The sequence below is a fragment of the Pseudorca crassidens genome, chromosome 7 (genome assembly GCF_039906515.1).
Source record: "Pseudorca crassidens isolate mPseCra1 chromosome 7, mPseCra1.hap1, whole genome shotgun sequence".
NCBI lineage: Eukaryota > Metazoa > Chordata > Mammalia > Artiodactyla > Delphinidae > Pseudorca > Pseudorca crassidens.
In genome coordinates, this window is record NC_090302.1 from 62,658,566 (window position 1) to 62,675,222 (window position 16,657).

At 37.8% G+C, this 16,657-nt stretch overlaps 1 protein-coding gene across 8 annotated transcripts in view; it reads right to left on the reverse strand.

Moving 5' to 3' along the window:
* Positions 1 to 16,657, reverse strand: part of MPDZ (multiple PDZ domain crumbs cell polarity complex component) — a 167,645-nt gene that overhangs the window by 46,132 nt on the left and 104,856 nt on the right. For all 8 annotated transcript variants that reach the window (XM_067744394.1, XM_067744390.1, XM_067744393.1 and 5 more), the window contains 3 exons: positions 12,409 to 12,607; positions 6,110 to 6,214; positions 2,179 to 2,271 (listed from right to left, as the gene is read on the reverse strand). In XM_067744394.1, coding sequence (XP_067600495.1) covers positions 2,179 to 2,271; positions 6,110 to 6,214; positions 12,409 to 12,607 — 397 coding nt within the window. The remainder of the gene's footprint in view (positions 1 to 2,178; positions 2,272 to 6,109; positions 6,215 to 12,408; positions 12,608 to 16,657) is intronic.

Here is a 16,657-nt window from a genome sequence, read left to right on the forward strand (position 1 = left end):
GTTGTAAAGCATATTCATAACACTTGTTCCTCATCTACTAAAAGCTCTGGCTCTTTTGGTAAGCTTCCTCATGAACTTCTATGAACTTTCCCCCCAAAATACCTTAGTGCTTCTATGTAGGTTAGGGAGGGCAGAGTATCTTCTTTATGATTTATGGAAGCAGACATATCCTCTCTGTAAATTAGTTACTGCCTTTAGAGACACCTCTTAGGCTGACGTGAAGGCTAAAATCGAGGATAAAAGTATAAAAATCTTCTGGTCCATAAGTTACACCCTTCTCATAAGAAAATTTCATAATGATTCCTGCGTTCAATGCTTTATTTTCGTTGTTATGAGTAATGATGATGAAGATGCTGCTAAGACCGACACTGACTGAGTGCTCACTCTGTACTGGGCACTGTACTAAGGACTTTACATGCATTATGATATTGAATTCTCCCCCAAATTTAAAAGGTTCTATTATTTATTTTTAAATTAAAAATTTAATTATTATTTCAAAAATGTTTCTTAAGTGAAGTACAGTTGCTTTAACATATATTAATGTCAGGGGTACAGCATAGTGATTCAGTATCTTTACAGATTATACTCCATTAAAAGTTATTACAAGATAATGGCTATAGTTCCCTGTGCTATACAGTATATCCTTGTTGCTTATCTATTTTATACATAGTAGTTTATATCTCTTAATCTCTTACCCCTAATTTGTCCCTGCAGCCTTCCCTCTCCCCTTTGGTAACCACTAGTTTGTTTTCTATATCTGTTAGTCTGTTTCTGTTTTGCATATACATTTGTTTGTTTTATTTTTTAGATCCCACATATAAGTGATATAATACAGTATTTGTCTTTCTCTATCTGATTTATTTCACTAAGCATAATATTCTCTAGGCCCATCCATGTTGCTGCAAATGGCAGAATTTCATTATTTTTATGGCTGAGTAGTAACATTCCACTGTGTGTATATATACATAAAGATAGATATATAATTTCATCTAATATTTATAATTCTATCTAACTTACTTCTGCCTCTTTCTTCAAATAAACAAGAAACTTAGTATCTTATAATATTTTTTCTGCCACAGATCTACCACTTATATTCTCAATGTGGGTAATAATGTAGAAAGACCTTAATTTCTCTAAGCAGTCTAAACAGTTTTTAAAAAATTCACATCAAAAAGTCATTTTAGATGGCTGAAAATGCTTACTGTCTTTCGTGAAAGCAACATAAAAGGTTTCCTATACTTTGAACAGGATTTGACCTAGAGAATGCTTACATGGGATGGCTGTAGCCTCAAGCTCATTGGTGAGCAAGGAAACTCATAAAACTGCACTACACATCTGCAGAGTAGAAATTTTTCTCTCTCTCGAATTTTCTTTATTCATTGTAGAATAAATATTAAGTATTTACTATGTAAAAGGCACCTTTGTGATGGTCACTTTTAAATTTGTTTAGAGAAAGTACCCAACGATTACTTATATTTTACACTTAATGCAAAATACCTTACATTTTTCTTTAATTACTTTGTGCGTCTCTATATCTTGCCTCCCCAAATGCATAATAACTTCCTTAAAGGCAGTATTTATGCCTTATACTTCCCTGTTTTTCACAAAATCACCTGCCTCTCATCTGGGTCCATAATCGGGATTCGAAAAATTCCTATTACACTTAATCTGATTCTACTCAGCAGGAACATGAAAATACACCTTGGTGATACACAGTAGTATATCCGAGCAGATTTAGGGAAGTCGTCTTTTCTATTATATATGAGATTCGTTCTAGAAAGAGCATGGGTTAGAATAACTGCAGCCTATGATAAGATGCTTACACACACATTTTGAATATATATGCTTGAATATCTAGTTTCTACAAATGCTAGAAAAATTTCAAGTTAACATTTGGTGGTTTACCTAAGATCAACTCTACAAAAAATATTCCAACTACCTATGCCTAATTTTCTCTACTTTATTTAGTCCCTACTATGTGTCAAATCCTCAAATACATGTTAGTTTTAACCCTGTGTGATACAAATTATCTTCTCCACTGTGCCCATGTAGAAATGGAGGGTAAGGGATATTAAACTACTTGCTCAAAGTCACAGTAGCAAGTTGTAATCCAATACTTGAAACCACCCCTCCCCATCTTTAAACACCGAGTAGGTGGAAGACAGAAATAGTTCTTACCGCCTGGATTGATTCCAACTGCTGTATGTTGCATTTTGAAGTTCACTTTCTTCCCCCTCTCCTTCTTCTCGCTCTGGTAGCTCTGGAATGTCTCTGTTAAAGAGTTACACAGTGAGTACTCCCAAATCCTAGTAAAGCCATGCAAGGTTGTCTTGTATGTACTTTACTGTTGGTTTGGCTAAAAATGCAGAACTGCTTTATATTTTCACCATACTTAACTAATAAGTAGATAATAATTTACATTAAGGGGAAAAACAAAACCCGTATTTCATTTTACATAAAAGTCTTATATTAGAATCAATCTACTGTAACTGAGTCTGGAGATACAGCAGAACACAAAGAATCTTGTCTAGTCTGTCTCTTTCCTAATGAAACATGGACAAAGAAAGGAAAGGCATGAAAAGAAAGGGAAAATGCCAGAATTTTAAAGAGAACTATTCAACAAGTTTTTTGGGGTTTTTTTGTTGTTTTTTTTTTTTGTGGTACGCGGGCCTCTCACCGTTGTGGCCTCTCCCGTCGCAGAGCACAGGCCCTGGACGCGCAGGCTCAGCGGCCATGGCCCACGGGCCCAGCCGCTCCACGGCACGAACCAGGGCACGAACGCACGTCCCCTGCATCGGCAGGAGGACTCTCAACCACTGCGCCACCAGGGAAGCCCAACAAGTTATTTCTTAAATGCTTACCGTGCGCAAGAAAGTAGAAGCACCATGTGGGTTATAAGCTTGCAAAGCCCTGATCGATCCCTGGCCTGAAAGAGCTTATCATCAAGTACACCAGGAATGTAGCATCTCTGCTTCCTCAGGATGGACCAATGCTTTCCCTTCAACTTTTGAAGACAGATGGAAAATGCTTATGGTCCAGCTCAGCCCATCCAAAGGAGCCAGACACAGAATTCTCCTTACAGGAAGCAGTTTGCAGTACGCTTGTGTTCAAGGTCAGTTTTCAATTTCTGTAGGAATTCAGATTTTGCCAAATGCCAGGCATACAGCAAAATGTGTCCAATCTGTTAACTGACTATAAATAAAACCGTAAAATAATAACCTTGTCAAGAAACATTTTGTTTTCCCAAAGGAACACTTTGCATCAACAAATGGCATTGTAAGGGCCATAGAGAATGGTTAAATCAATTATGGTGTGGCCTTACGCTGTTAGTAAAAAATGGATTTCTAAAGAAACATGCCAACATGTTCTTTTGAAAATAGAGAAGGCTTTAAAAACTCTAATTCAATAAATGTTTGCAGTTGATTTTTATAGAAATTGAAAAAATCTCAAGACAGTGTATGTTCAGATTATATCCATTCTCCCCTGACAGGAATAATGAATTTGATTCTACTCAGCATGAACATGAAAATACACCTTAGTGATACACAGTAGTATATCCGAACAGATATAATTCTATCAAATTATATCATCTTCAGACTTTGAGATGAGAAGTCATCTAATCCAATAATCCAACTGTGTTTGAATGTTTCCCAACATTTCTGCCCAATAATTTGTCCAGGCTCTCCCTGAACGTCTCATTCTTTCTCTGACCTGAATGTCAGATTTTTGTTTTTCATCTGTTAAAAGGAAATCCACCTGCCTGTGGTTCCTACCCATCGGTTGTGTGACTAAATTCCCCCTCTGTGTAAACTGAGAAAGGAGACTCTAAATGAGGCTGGGGTCCCCAGAGCCTAAGCCCGACAGTGGGACATGATGGCTGAGAACGGCTCCAAAGAAGGATTTTCAAAACGATGTTAAGTAGCTGACTGAGAACTAGTCTGAGTGAAGCTCAATTCGTAAGATGCAAGGCAGATACAAGGCCTAACCCTCTGGAAACACCACTGGAGAGAATATGATAGAAAAAGCAGGTAAGGAACATAGACAGGAGTGAGAACTTTGAAAGAGTACCTAAAATATTCAGTTCTTACCCCTAAAGCCCAAGCTGGGGGAGCTGCTCAGACCCAAGCACACACATTACATCACATGCTCCTGCCCTTTGAGCTATAAGATGATGAATATCCTGAGTCTTCTGATACAAAAACCCCATTCTCTTCAAATGATTCCCCAATCTCAAATCATTTCACTAACTCAGATATGCTCCTGTAAATGTGCTGATTATTCTTTATCCATCTTAGGCTGGGGTTTATGGGTCTTGGATCATGTGCTCCAAAGAGCAGAATGGACCGGTTCTGTTCCCCAGCACTCACTCAGCCAAGAATGAAATTTGCACTCATGTTTGCTATTGAATATCAACGAAATTTCTGTCAACTATAATAACTCTCTTTCATGTGCATTAAGGTGCCAGAAATTGGCACAAAGTCACACAGTGAAGGAGCAGAGGTGAGACTTGAATTGAGGCCATCTTATTACAAAACCTGAACTCTCAACCTCCATGCTATGCTGCCCCATATTTTTATACTGGGCTTGTGCAATTCTTTTTTGGATCCAATGGTTAAGAACATGGAGCCTGACTGCATGCATCTAACCTTGACTCTGCCACTTATTAGCTATGAAACTTGGGCAAGTAACTTAACCTCTCCAGTGCAGATTCCTCCTGTGTAGGACAAAGACCACTTTGTTTTGAGCACCCTTACATTAATAGCAAATATACTTTTTCTGCAGGGAAGCAGCTAGTCACAGCATTGTACAGTTCAGGCCCTTCTCCCTTCTGTGCTGTGAGGGAAGCACAGTGCTGAAAGTGGCTCTTTTGCTCCAATAGTAAATTTTTGAGTGCTTTTAAGGCCTCAGAACTTAGTAAGAATACCATGTTATCTTGGCATATTCTTTAATTAAGCCATCTGAAATGATATTTCAGAGGACACTGGAATTACTGATTTTACCACTTTAATAGGAAGTACCAGATAGCTGTAATCAATTCATGTCATTAACCCCGAGATGGAAATTCTAGACAGGAGTATGGCTGAGTTTTGTGCAGGGTGGAATGAATACTCCTTTTCCCATAAAATTCAAGAGGCCCTAAGGGCCATGACATTCTTTGCTTTTATTAAACACATAACACACCTTTCCTTCCCTGACGCTTTCTGGATAGCTGCAGCCATGTGCAATTTGTAAAGGAAAGAGCAATGGGATATCGTGATGCCTGCAAAGTCACTGGACACCAGGGTGCCCTGGGATGTTAGAAATTTTGTGAGCAAACCTCAGAATGTTTGCAAAGCCATTTTTCTCTACAGCATGCTTAAAGAGAAATCTGTTGCTCAGTTGCTAATGCAACTGAAAAAAAACAGGCCCACAGCTGGAAGTGTAAAGTGGTTCATTCTTCCCGGAAAAGCAGTATGACATTATTTCTCTCCCTGTGCTGAACTCAGCATCATCATCAAAACCTAGTTTCTGCCTTTCCTAATGGGGGGGTGGAGGGGACCACTTCTCCTGTATTATTTAAAGGTTCTTAATACACTGCATATCAAAAGGCTTTAAAAAGCCATATACACTATTTCCTAACATGCATACATACAAAGACATTCAGCTCAACGTTCTCCAAAACAGTAAAAACATAACTATTGAAAATGTTTCTGAATCTTTATGTACGTTAATGAAGAAATAAAATTTCTGAAAATGTTTGCTTATGAAAGAGGAAAAGTGATACAATACCATACAAATTGTAGGTTCCAGGGAGTTAATGAAATCATACTCATATCTGGGGTAAATTCCCAAAACTCAGTATGATGAAAGTGCTATACTGAGTGGTACAACTAAAGATGTTTTAATTTCTTGATTTGATTTTTCACAGTTTTTTCCAAATTTTCCACAATATATGATCACTCCTTAAGTAATATGGGGGAAAGGGCTGAATATTTTTTTAAAATCTTGAAAGAGAGAAAAGGAACCCAGTCTTCTTCATTTCTACTACTCTCTGACTCTGGATTCAAAACTCTTCTTTATAACTTGCTGTATCATTCACTCACTGTAGCAGATTTACAGTTTCACTTACCTGCCAGTGTAGGAAGAAAAAATATCCAGTGCCATTATTCCTCCAGACTGTTGTCCCAAACTTATTTTGAACTCTTCTAAGTGTTCTGCAGGCACATAAGTAATTCTGGAACAAGACACAATCCATGAATCCATGAAAGCAAAGGGAAGCAAAGTTTTGCCTGTTAGGGGAATCTTCCAAAATATAAAATAAAATTATATTGTCCCTTCACCTCTACTTTTTCACAGAACTCATTTAAATTGGCTTAACTCAGTGGAAAATCCAAACTTCAAAAGGATAAAGTATCCTATAGGCAAGAATAACAACAGAAATTAAAATTTTAAACACTGCTGATAAACTATGTGTTTACCAATAATTATATGGGGGAGATAAATAGCATAATATCTATTTCCAGATGAGAACACTAACAGGAATTTTTTGAAATTAAAGAAATCTATAAATCCTTAGAAAAATTATTGTCAGTAATAACATTATTTTGTCCAAAGATTTTTGGGTTCCTTAGCAGAAACAAATGAGGTGAACTCTATTAAAACACTGGGTATACCAAATTACTTTACATTCTCCCATAATACACAATTAATTTTGGACATTAACAAGCATTATCAATAATCATATCCTAGCTTTATTAAATTATTAACTCCCAAGTCTGAAGTTAAACCATTATAAGTTTATGGAAAGACTCTATTACTAATTTGTAGCAACTTCTTATATGTTCATTTTGGTTTCAGAGAAAAGCCTACTGTGTACACCTGAATGGTCTCTTACTAATTCAACAAGTGCTGGCTGAATGCCTATAATGTGGAAGGCACAGAGTAAGATGCTTATTACAGCTATAATGCTTAGAAACTGACATTTGAAAATTTAAGTTTACTGCTGTCCTATCAGGCTACACAACTGATTGACTTGTTTAAGTAGTCTGTTCCGAGATCCTCAAATTAATGAATAGTAAGGCAAGAGAAAGAATGCATTTGAAGTCGGTTCAGCATATTTGTACAAAGACACAAAAGTATGTATCAACAATCAAAAAGACTATTAAAAAAGTCTTCACAAAAATCATGAAGACTATTAAACTGGCTAACCATAGCTTACCCATGAAGACAATAAGTATCAAAACCCTAGCACTGGGCTTCCCTGGTGGCGCAGTGGTTGAGAGTCCGCCTGCCGATGCAGGGGACGCGGGTTCATGCCCCAGTCTGGGAAGATCCCACATGCCGCGGAGCAGCTGGGCCCGTGAGCCATGGCCGCTGAGCCTGCGCGTCCAGAGCCTGTGCTCCGCAACGAGAGGCCACAGCAGTGAGAGCCCCGCGTACCGCAAAAACAAAAACAAACAAACAAAAAAACCCTAGCACTAAAGGGCAAAGAAAAAGGATTGTCTTCCATGTTATAAAAAAATAAGAATTATACCAATGGCATAATTTATTGAGTGAGGAAGATATATAATTTCAGACATACTGGTGATTTCCATAAAAAGCATTCACTCTGTGAGGTCGCTTAGGTTTAGAGTCAGAGGACACAGTTCTGCTGCTTCTCCAGAGTGTTCTGGTAGGGTACATCACCACCAGTGAATGTCCATATCCTCAATCACAAAAAGGATGTCACTTTTTATGAGACTACGGTAAGCCAAGAAGCACAATACAAACATAACACAGTGCTCTAACAGAGTGTCAGCCAGCGTGGCCACACCTGAGCATTCTGGCATAAGCCGTGGACCCTTACGACACTTTGCGACACTTTTACCTCAAGGATCAAACGGAAGTAAAAAACACAGTTTCAGTGGATTTAGGACTAGGCTGGGTGAGAGAGCTGCATTTTAATTCTGATGCTACTTTATTTATTCATCTATAAAACACCTTCTCTATAGTGTTACAAAAGTATACTGAATAGCAAATTTGCATTTATCCCTTCAAAAATAATGAGTCAAAAATGTTTAACACATTAGGTTGGGGAAGAAGACTGACTGCCTTTACACAAAGAAAACTAAAACCTGAAAAGCCTATTCAAGAAAACTGGTATTATTTCTGAAGGTTCAGTAAAGTTAAAACTCACCTAAATAATACCTTAAGAAAAAAAGCCAGGAAGAGGTGAGGAGAAAAAGCTAGAACACAACAGGCAAAATAAGAATAATCAGTTAAAAGTATTTAATTTTTTAATTGGTTTGAGAAGGAAAAGCTGTTTCTATCCCAAACACTGTTGAAAATGAATTCTCCTCTATATTTATTCAAAGGTGTTTACCCTTTACCAAGAGGTGGGGGAGGAAGAGCTTTACAAATATTTTTCTTATATTTTAGAGCAGTGAGAAAGAGGAAAGAAAGCAGTTTTCATAAATATTTAGCCCAACACAGACAGCAAGGCCATCGGAACAAGCATCCCACAATGCATTAGCCCATGCAGAACAATTATAATACATGCCTGGTCACACGGCCACACAAAACCTCCAGACACCAACCCAGAACACCAAACTACATTATGAACTGCATAAACACACTGAAACTGCTTATTTGAGAGTTGTATTAAAAATTCTTAAAGGCAAACTAACCTTAGGTTACATGTGGAGTGGAAGAAAAAGAATAGCATTAGTGATGCTGAAATGTGACACAGCTATTAATCCAGAGGTTGCGTCTGCATATGCAGACAGGATCGCTCCCTGAAAAAAGAGCTGGAAAGCTTAGTAGTAGGAAGATGTGATTTTAAAATGAGTTCACAATCACCAGTACAATGTGAAAATGTAACCATCTCACAGCTCTGTTGGAAGTACGTTCTTACATAAAGGAGAAAAAAAAAAAGCCAAAATGTATAGACACTGAATCTCTGTCTGGGTCTATCCCCACATCGGGATGTTACAAAAGCATGAAGAGGTTTCACAGACAAGTTGTAAAATGCAGCCATAATGAGCTTTTGAATCACCATTACTCACACATAAAAGGGGGCTCGATCGTCAGCAGGTGCTGCAGAGAATCTAGAATGTGAAGCACACACCGCAGCATCTTTTTACAATGGTGTTAACAAATGTCAATGTCTTGTGCTGAATGTGAGATGCATGTATATGTAGTTAAAAGTGGGTCCTCCTGGTTGTTTTTTCCCCTTTCCACCTCCCTCCTATCTACACCTCCCCCAGAAAAGCATCTGCTCTTTACTGGTGTCTATAGCAGTGATTATTAACAAGCACAGAAAAATGTAACTGCAATCAATCTTTTATTCCTTGATCAGGAATTCATCCCACACTTTAGGTTAAGGCAGGTGAATTCTGATTCAGCTCGGTAATTATCTGGCAGATGTTACAAGCAGCTGCTGCTAAGCGCAAAACCCTGGCTATTATTACAGAAACGTAAGCACTCCTGGCAAGGTGGAGTGCGAAGTGAGACAGGATGCATTCTGGTGAGGCTTCACATCTGGTTTTCCATAGAAAATAATGAAACCTGGAACTTACACTGCCTGTTCCTGAACTCTTGAAACTCAAATTATCTACCCAGGCACGCACGAACACGCATACACAAAGTTCCTAGTCATCTCTCGTAAGCGGCAAAAAAGAAGCCAGTGTGTTGTCTCAATAAGCAATGCTTTTCCTAAAACCAATCAGTTATATAACTGAACCAATTAGAGTCCCTTTTTTTAAGTCCCTGCAATACATTCCTCCACCACCAGCCCAGATTAAGCTAGCTTCCTAACAAGAAATCAAGAGGAAGGAAGAGACATGGATGGAGCCTAGATTAAAGCAATGACCACAACACTTAACTAGCACTTAACATTATGGTTCCATGCAGAGTAATGGAAGGACTAGACTTTCCATTTAGAAGGATTACCCACAGAGTTTTCAAGGTAATTTTACACCTTTTGCTTCATGAAGGCAAGTGACAGGGAGGAGAAAAGGCCAAAAACACCATGCAAAATGCATGGAACACACTGCTCAGCCCTGGTCAATCTAAATGGCTATCTGTTTTACCACCTGACACAATTTTTCTAAAAAAGGACTCTATGATTCTCATTTCTTTTTATCATTTACCCAATGAGTCAAAACTATAGCCATCCTAATCACAGCTTTAATAGGATACCTGAGGAGAAATCAATGTAATTTGTGGGTGTGTTTGTGAGTGTGTGTATGCATGCATGTGAGCATGTGAGAAAGAGACTGACTGACTGACTGACTGACTGATTTCCAGAGGAGGGAAGGTTGTAGGATTTTTCTTATTTTCTCTTTTTAATGTAAGATACTACATTACATTTTGCTTCCTGGAATCCTAAATCAATTTTTTATGAAACTAGCTCTCTAGATACTCTTCACAGTCTTAATAAAGCTGCTGAATGCATAAGTGGGTAAATCCTGGTGCTAAATCAGAGGGTGGGAAAACAAACAACAAAACAAATCAAAACAACCCCCCCCCAAAAAACCCCCCACAAAACAGGAAAGGAGAAAAAGGCTTTGTAGCCTGAAAATGTACCTGACTCCTTTTCTAGAGTTGACTAGGTACATGACTTACGCTAAATCAATGTCACAATGATCTTATTTTTGGGCCACTTTTTAAGATCTGCAGTACATTAGAACAGTGAGGTAAGGTTAAAACCAAGCACCGATTCTGGTACTCAGTGCCAAAAAGTGGACAGGAGACCTGCATCAGGGCTCACGACATAAGACGTGCATTATCACACAATAAATCAAATGATCAGTTACGAGACCATCTGTATTTTACAGTACTTCAAAACTACATAAGCTAAAACCCCGGCAGTAAAGAGTCTCCATGTAGATCCTTACCATTCATCTTTGAAGCAAAATGAATGGACACTAGCCTGCAAGTGGTGAGGAAAGCACTTAACGTTTCTCTTTTTATTTATTGTAGAGGCACTGACATTTTTAATGATCTTCGCTTGTACTTGCGTGATTAATAAGATAATTATGGAACCGTCACATGATCTGATGATCTGTTTCATTATAAAATAAAAGTCAAAAAGGCAGGCAAAAATATGAAAGCCCGTGAGTGAAATTCTGCCCTAAAAATAAAACCTCCTTTTTATAAGACAGCAGAATGCACTCTAAACAGCATATATTTTTCTGCTTTTTATTGATAGAAAAATGAGAAACAGGTTGTAAATACAGTTTTCTTACCTAAGCTCTACTGATATGTATTTTGCAGAAGAATAATACAGAATTCAGTCAGTTAGATAATATTAATACAAAAAAAGTCTCCCATACTAGTATTCATAATATCAATTTAAAGTAAACAATCTTTCCCTGAACTCTTATTTTACTATTTTATCCCTTATATGCAAATATTCAGTTACTAATGCTAGAGAAAAAAAGGAACGCTTTTACATTGCTGACGTGTGACAATAAAGTTATTAACTGATTTTTATGCTGGCTCAAGAAATGTCTAGTGACTTAAAAAACAAACCACATATATGACATGCTTTTAGTACATTATGGGATGATGAGAAACGTAAACACTTCCTGACAAAATAGCCTATATGACATACCATCAGACCATATCAACATTTTGGTGAATTCTCTTTTATCATGAGGCAGTTCAACAAAGGATAAATTATGGGTCAGACTGACACTGTTCTGTACGATCTTTACCATGTTTGGCCCTTACAGAACTGGCTGACTTGGAGGATTCATACAGATCATTAGGTAGTGCACAATCTGCTCTATTGAGGCCAATCCAAACTTCTTTGTAAGTTCCTAAGAGTGGACTGTCCTGCTCTATTAAGAGATTTCATATCTCTCACATCTAAGATTTTTGCAGAAATCACTGGAGAATTAAAAATAAAAATAGAAGGAAACATTGTTTTGAAGTATAGCTGTCCCTAGGTATCTGCAGGGGATTGGTTCCAGGGGCCCCCATGGATACCGAACTCCATGGATGTTCAAGTCCCTGACATATAAAATGGCAGAGTACAGCTGGCCCTCTAGACCCATGGTTCAATCAACCTCAGATGGAAATTTTGATCCAAGGTGGCTGCCCCTGAGGATGTGAAACCCAGAGAGAGCCGACTGTGTATTTACTGACAAAGATCTGGGTATATTTGGACCTGTGCAGTTCAAACCTGTGTTGTTCAAGGGTCAACTGTATTTCAGTACTGTTAGTATTAAGAAGTTATTGATTGTAGATATAGTGTCCTAAAGACTACAATCAATACAATCAATAACTTCTCAGAAATAGTCAAATTCTTCAGTGATATATATTAAATAAATATATAATAATTTTTGTATATCAAACAAAAGTATGTACTGAGAAAAAAATTCTGATTAATGAATTGAAATTCCTGAATTTCCCAAGCCAAAATAGGATCCAAATGATACTTACTTTATGTCTGGCCCAATGAGAGAATGCCTTCTCAACATGGCTCGTGCTTGGGTATTGGTTAAACTGATAGTAGACTCTTCATTAATAGACAAGATGCAGTCCCCAACAGCAATCCGACCATCTCGACTAATGGCACCTCCATGAATAATGCTTCGAACAATCATCCCCAAGCCATCTTTATTAGCACTTACTGTCATTCCTATGGTAAAGGAGGGATACACATTAAATGCATGACTTTCATGGTCTCCCAAGGCAATAGAAACAAAAGCAAAAATAAACAAATAGGACCTAATCAAATTTATAAGCTTTTGCAAAGCAAAGGAAACCATAAACAAAACTAAAAGTCAACCTACGGACTGGGAGAAAATATTTACAAATGATGCGATCGACAAGGGCTTAATTTCCAAAATATACAAACAGCTCATATAACTCAATAACAAAAAAACAAACCACCCCATCAAAAACTGGGCAGAAGACCTAAACAGACATTTCTCCAAAGAAGACATACAGATGGCCAAGAGGCACATGAAAAGATGCTCATCAACATCACTAATTATTAGAGAAATGAAAATCAAAACTACAATGAGGTACCACTTCACACCGGTCACAGAATGGCCATCATTAAAAAGTCTACAGATAACAAATGCTGGAGAGGGTGTGGAGCAAATGAAACCCTCCTACACTGTTGGTGGGAATGTAAATTGGTGCAGCCACTGTGGAAAACAGTATGGAGGTTCCTCAAAAAGCAAAAACAGAATTGCCATATGATCCAGCAATCCCACTGCTGGGCATATATCCGGAAAAAAAACTATAATTCAAAAAGATACATACACCCCATTTACAATATAGAACAGCACCATTTACAATAGCCAAGACATGAAAACAACCTAAATATCCATTGACAGATGAATGGACAAAGATGTGGTGTAAACACACACACACACACACACACACACACACACACACACACACACTGGAATATTACTCACACATAAAAAAGAACAAAATAATGCCATTTGCAGCAACATGGGTGGACCTAGAGACTATCATACTAAGTGAAGTAAGTCAGACAGAGAAAGACAAATATACCATATGATATCACTTACATGTGGAGTCTAAAATATGACATAAACTTATTTATAAAACAGAAACAGACTCACAGGGAGAACAGACTTGTGGTTGCCAAGGGAGAGGCGGAGTAGGGGAGGGATGGATTGGGAGTTTGGGATTAGCAAATGTAACCTATTATATATATGTATAACTGAATCACTTTGCTGCACACCAGAAAGTAACAGCATTGTAATCAACTATACTTCAATAAAATAAATTTTTTTTAAAAAAGCACGACATTCGGGGCTTCCCTGGTGGCGCAGTGGTTGAGAGTCCGCCTGCCAATGCAAGGGACACGGGCTCATGCCCTGGTCCAGGAAGATCCCACATGCTGTGGAGCAGCTAGGCCCGTGAGCCATGGCCGCTGAGCCTGCACGTCCGGAGCCTGTGCTCCGCAACGGGAGAGGCCACAACAGTGAGAGGCCCGTGTACCTCAAAAAAAAAAAAGCATGACTTACAAATTCATTTTAATTGAATTTAGTAATCCCTATGGATTCACAGATAAAAGAATAGGAGTAACTTTTTCAGCAGTAAAAAAAAACAATCAAAAGGAAAGCATCAGTTTCTAACAAAAATATTTTTTAAGTAAATTTAGAAATGTTTGTGAAATTATACCTAAAGACACTCCATGTTAAATACATTAGAGATGAAACAGGGTCTACACTGTGGAGTCAATGTAGCTTAGGCTACGTGATGTGTCACCACTTACATAGAAAGCTCTCTCAGGGAGAACATTTTAACAGTATCAAATCAATTTTATAATAATAGTTCATCTCTTACATATATGAAAGAATAAAGAGCAGGACTATAAATGGAAAATTAGTTCTCTAAGAAACTCTCTGATATTACCTTATTTCTAGATCATTTGTTCATTTGGTATATATTTACTATATGTTTACTATGTGCTAAGTACTATACTGGTAGCTTGATATAAAAAAGCATAACAGAATTCCTAACATCAAGAAGCTTGTATTCAAGTCTTATCCGCAGTGCCTATCACAGTGCCTGAACATACAGTAGTCAGTTGAATTAAACTGATGTAAACATTAATCTATTACCACTTTATTTCCAAATGTGAACTTCAATGAGCTCCAGATTTGGATATTTGATTGCCCTCTTGACATGGTCCCTGAATGATTCATAGGAAATACAACCCTAGTAAGTATAAAATTGAACTCCCTAGTCTCCATCTCCCCTTATTTCTCCATTTGTCCTCCCCTTTTTGGTAATGGTACCACCATACTACTCTCCATTACTCAAAGCAGAAATGTTGGAGTTGTTCTGGATTCCTACCTCTCTCTCACTACCTATATTTAATCCATCACCAAGTTCCACCATTTCTATCCCCAAAACTTATCTTGAATTCATTCACCTTTCTCCACATCCACACTAAACCTAGACCAAGCCAGCACTTCTCCTGCCTCATTTTTTGAACGAGCCTCATAACTGGGCTCCTGGCTTCCAAAGTTGTCCCTGCCAATGCATTCTTCTCATAGCAGACAGAGCAACCATTCAAAAAAGACAAACCACATCACATCACTCCCTTTGCTAACAATCCTTTAACAGTTTCCTATTGTTCAAATATACAACATACCTACATGGCCCTGTCTATGTGGAATTCCTGGCTTGGCCCTCTCGACATGCACCCTTCTTTGGGCTATGCCCTCCTTGCCCCACGGCCCCACCGTGTTCCAGCAACATGGCCTTCTTTCAGAAATATACCTAGTCTCCCTTTTCAGAGTCTTTGCCTGACACCCCCTTTCTTCAGCTCTTGCACAGCTAACAACTTCTCATTCTTCAATATCAATTCCTCAGAAAAATATTCTCAACAAACCCATCTGAATTAATGCTCCGTTCTCCCCCTACCCTCACTCTATTCCTTCAAAAATATAAGACCTATTGAAATTGAAAACTTTACATAAAATAATATAAATTCACTTAAAACCAAGTACTAAAAGTTCCTTCCAAAATAAGATTATATAATTAAACAATATAAGGAGAGCTGTAACTCTCTTATTAAAACTTTGAGAGAAGTCAATAATCTGTTTTTAGTTTTTTATAATATTTTTAAAAGAAAGAAATTCTCTCTGAATATTAACTTTAACTATACCAAATTAGACATGATATTTCAAATATTTTTTAAAGAATGATCCTGATTACAATGTGTTTCCAACCTCATATTTCATGCCTGGATTTGGGCTATCCAGGCTCCTAGTTACCATTTTCTGATAGGAATGAACCACTAATCAAATGTAGTTAAAAGATTCTGTTGAGATTCATACGAACTATTTTTAAGTGCACTGTTATTAAGGAGCTTACATAAACCAAAAAACAAGTCTAGACGCTGCTTCATCCAAGGGAGGTTTCATACAAGCAAAGAGGCTGGCTCTGAAACGTTTCCATAGGTACGCTGGTTTGCTCTGATGCTGCCATCTTTCCCACCAAGACCCACCAGACAACTATACTATAGCAAAATCAAAATGTATGACTACAAAACACAACTTAACTCAGTGGCCCATCCTGGGAATCTAACCCATCATCTTGTTCTCATTGGCACCATGCATTCTGCAATAAAGCAAGCCACAGACATGCAACAAGTCTTCACGAGCTATGGTCAACATGACCTCTAAATTAATTCTTAACAGCATATTCAACTCATGACTCTACCAGTTATTAAGGCTGTCAGGTCATGTCAACCACATGAACAAAAAGGTTGACATCAGTTAGCTCAGCTTGTATTTTCCTTTCACCAAATGATCATTTTCGGGCTTCAATAACTTCGAGGTAATATCCACTGACTAGATTTTGGTTGTAACTCATAAGATCTCTCAATCTTTTCCTAAAAGAGGTATAGTAGCATAGCCCAAACCATGTACTGTAGAACCAAAAAACTGGTTCCAAATTTGAGTTCCAGCACTTCTAATCAGTGTGGCTTTGGGCAACTCACTTAACCTCACAATGACCTGCATGTTACTCATCTGTAATATGGGGATAATGTCCACTTTCAGGGTTGTTTAAAGAATTTTTTGAGAAAAGCACATGTAGTGTTCCTTTCAAAGTGCTCAGTAAAGTACAAAAGAAAACTCACAGAATATATTTAAAAGACATCTCCAATCCAAAGCTACATTGCTTTCTAATG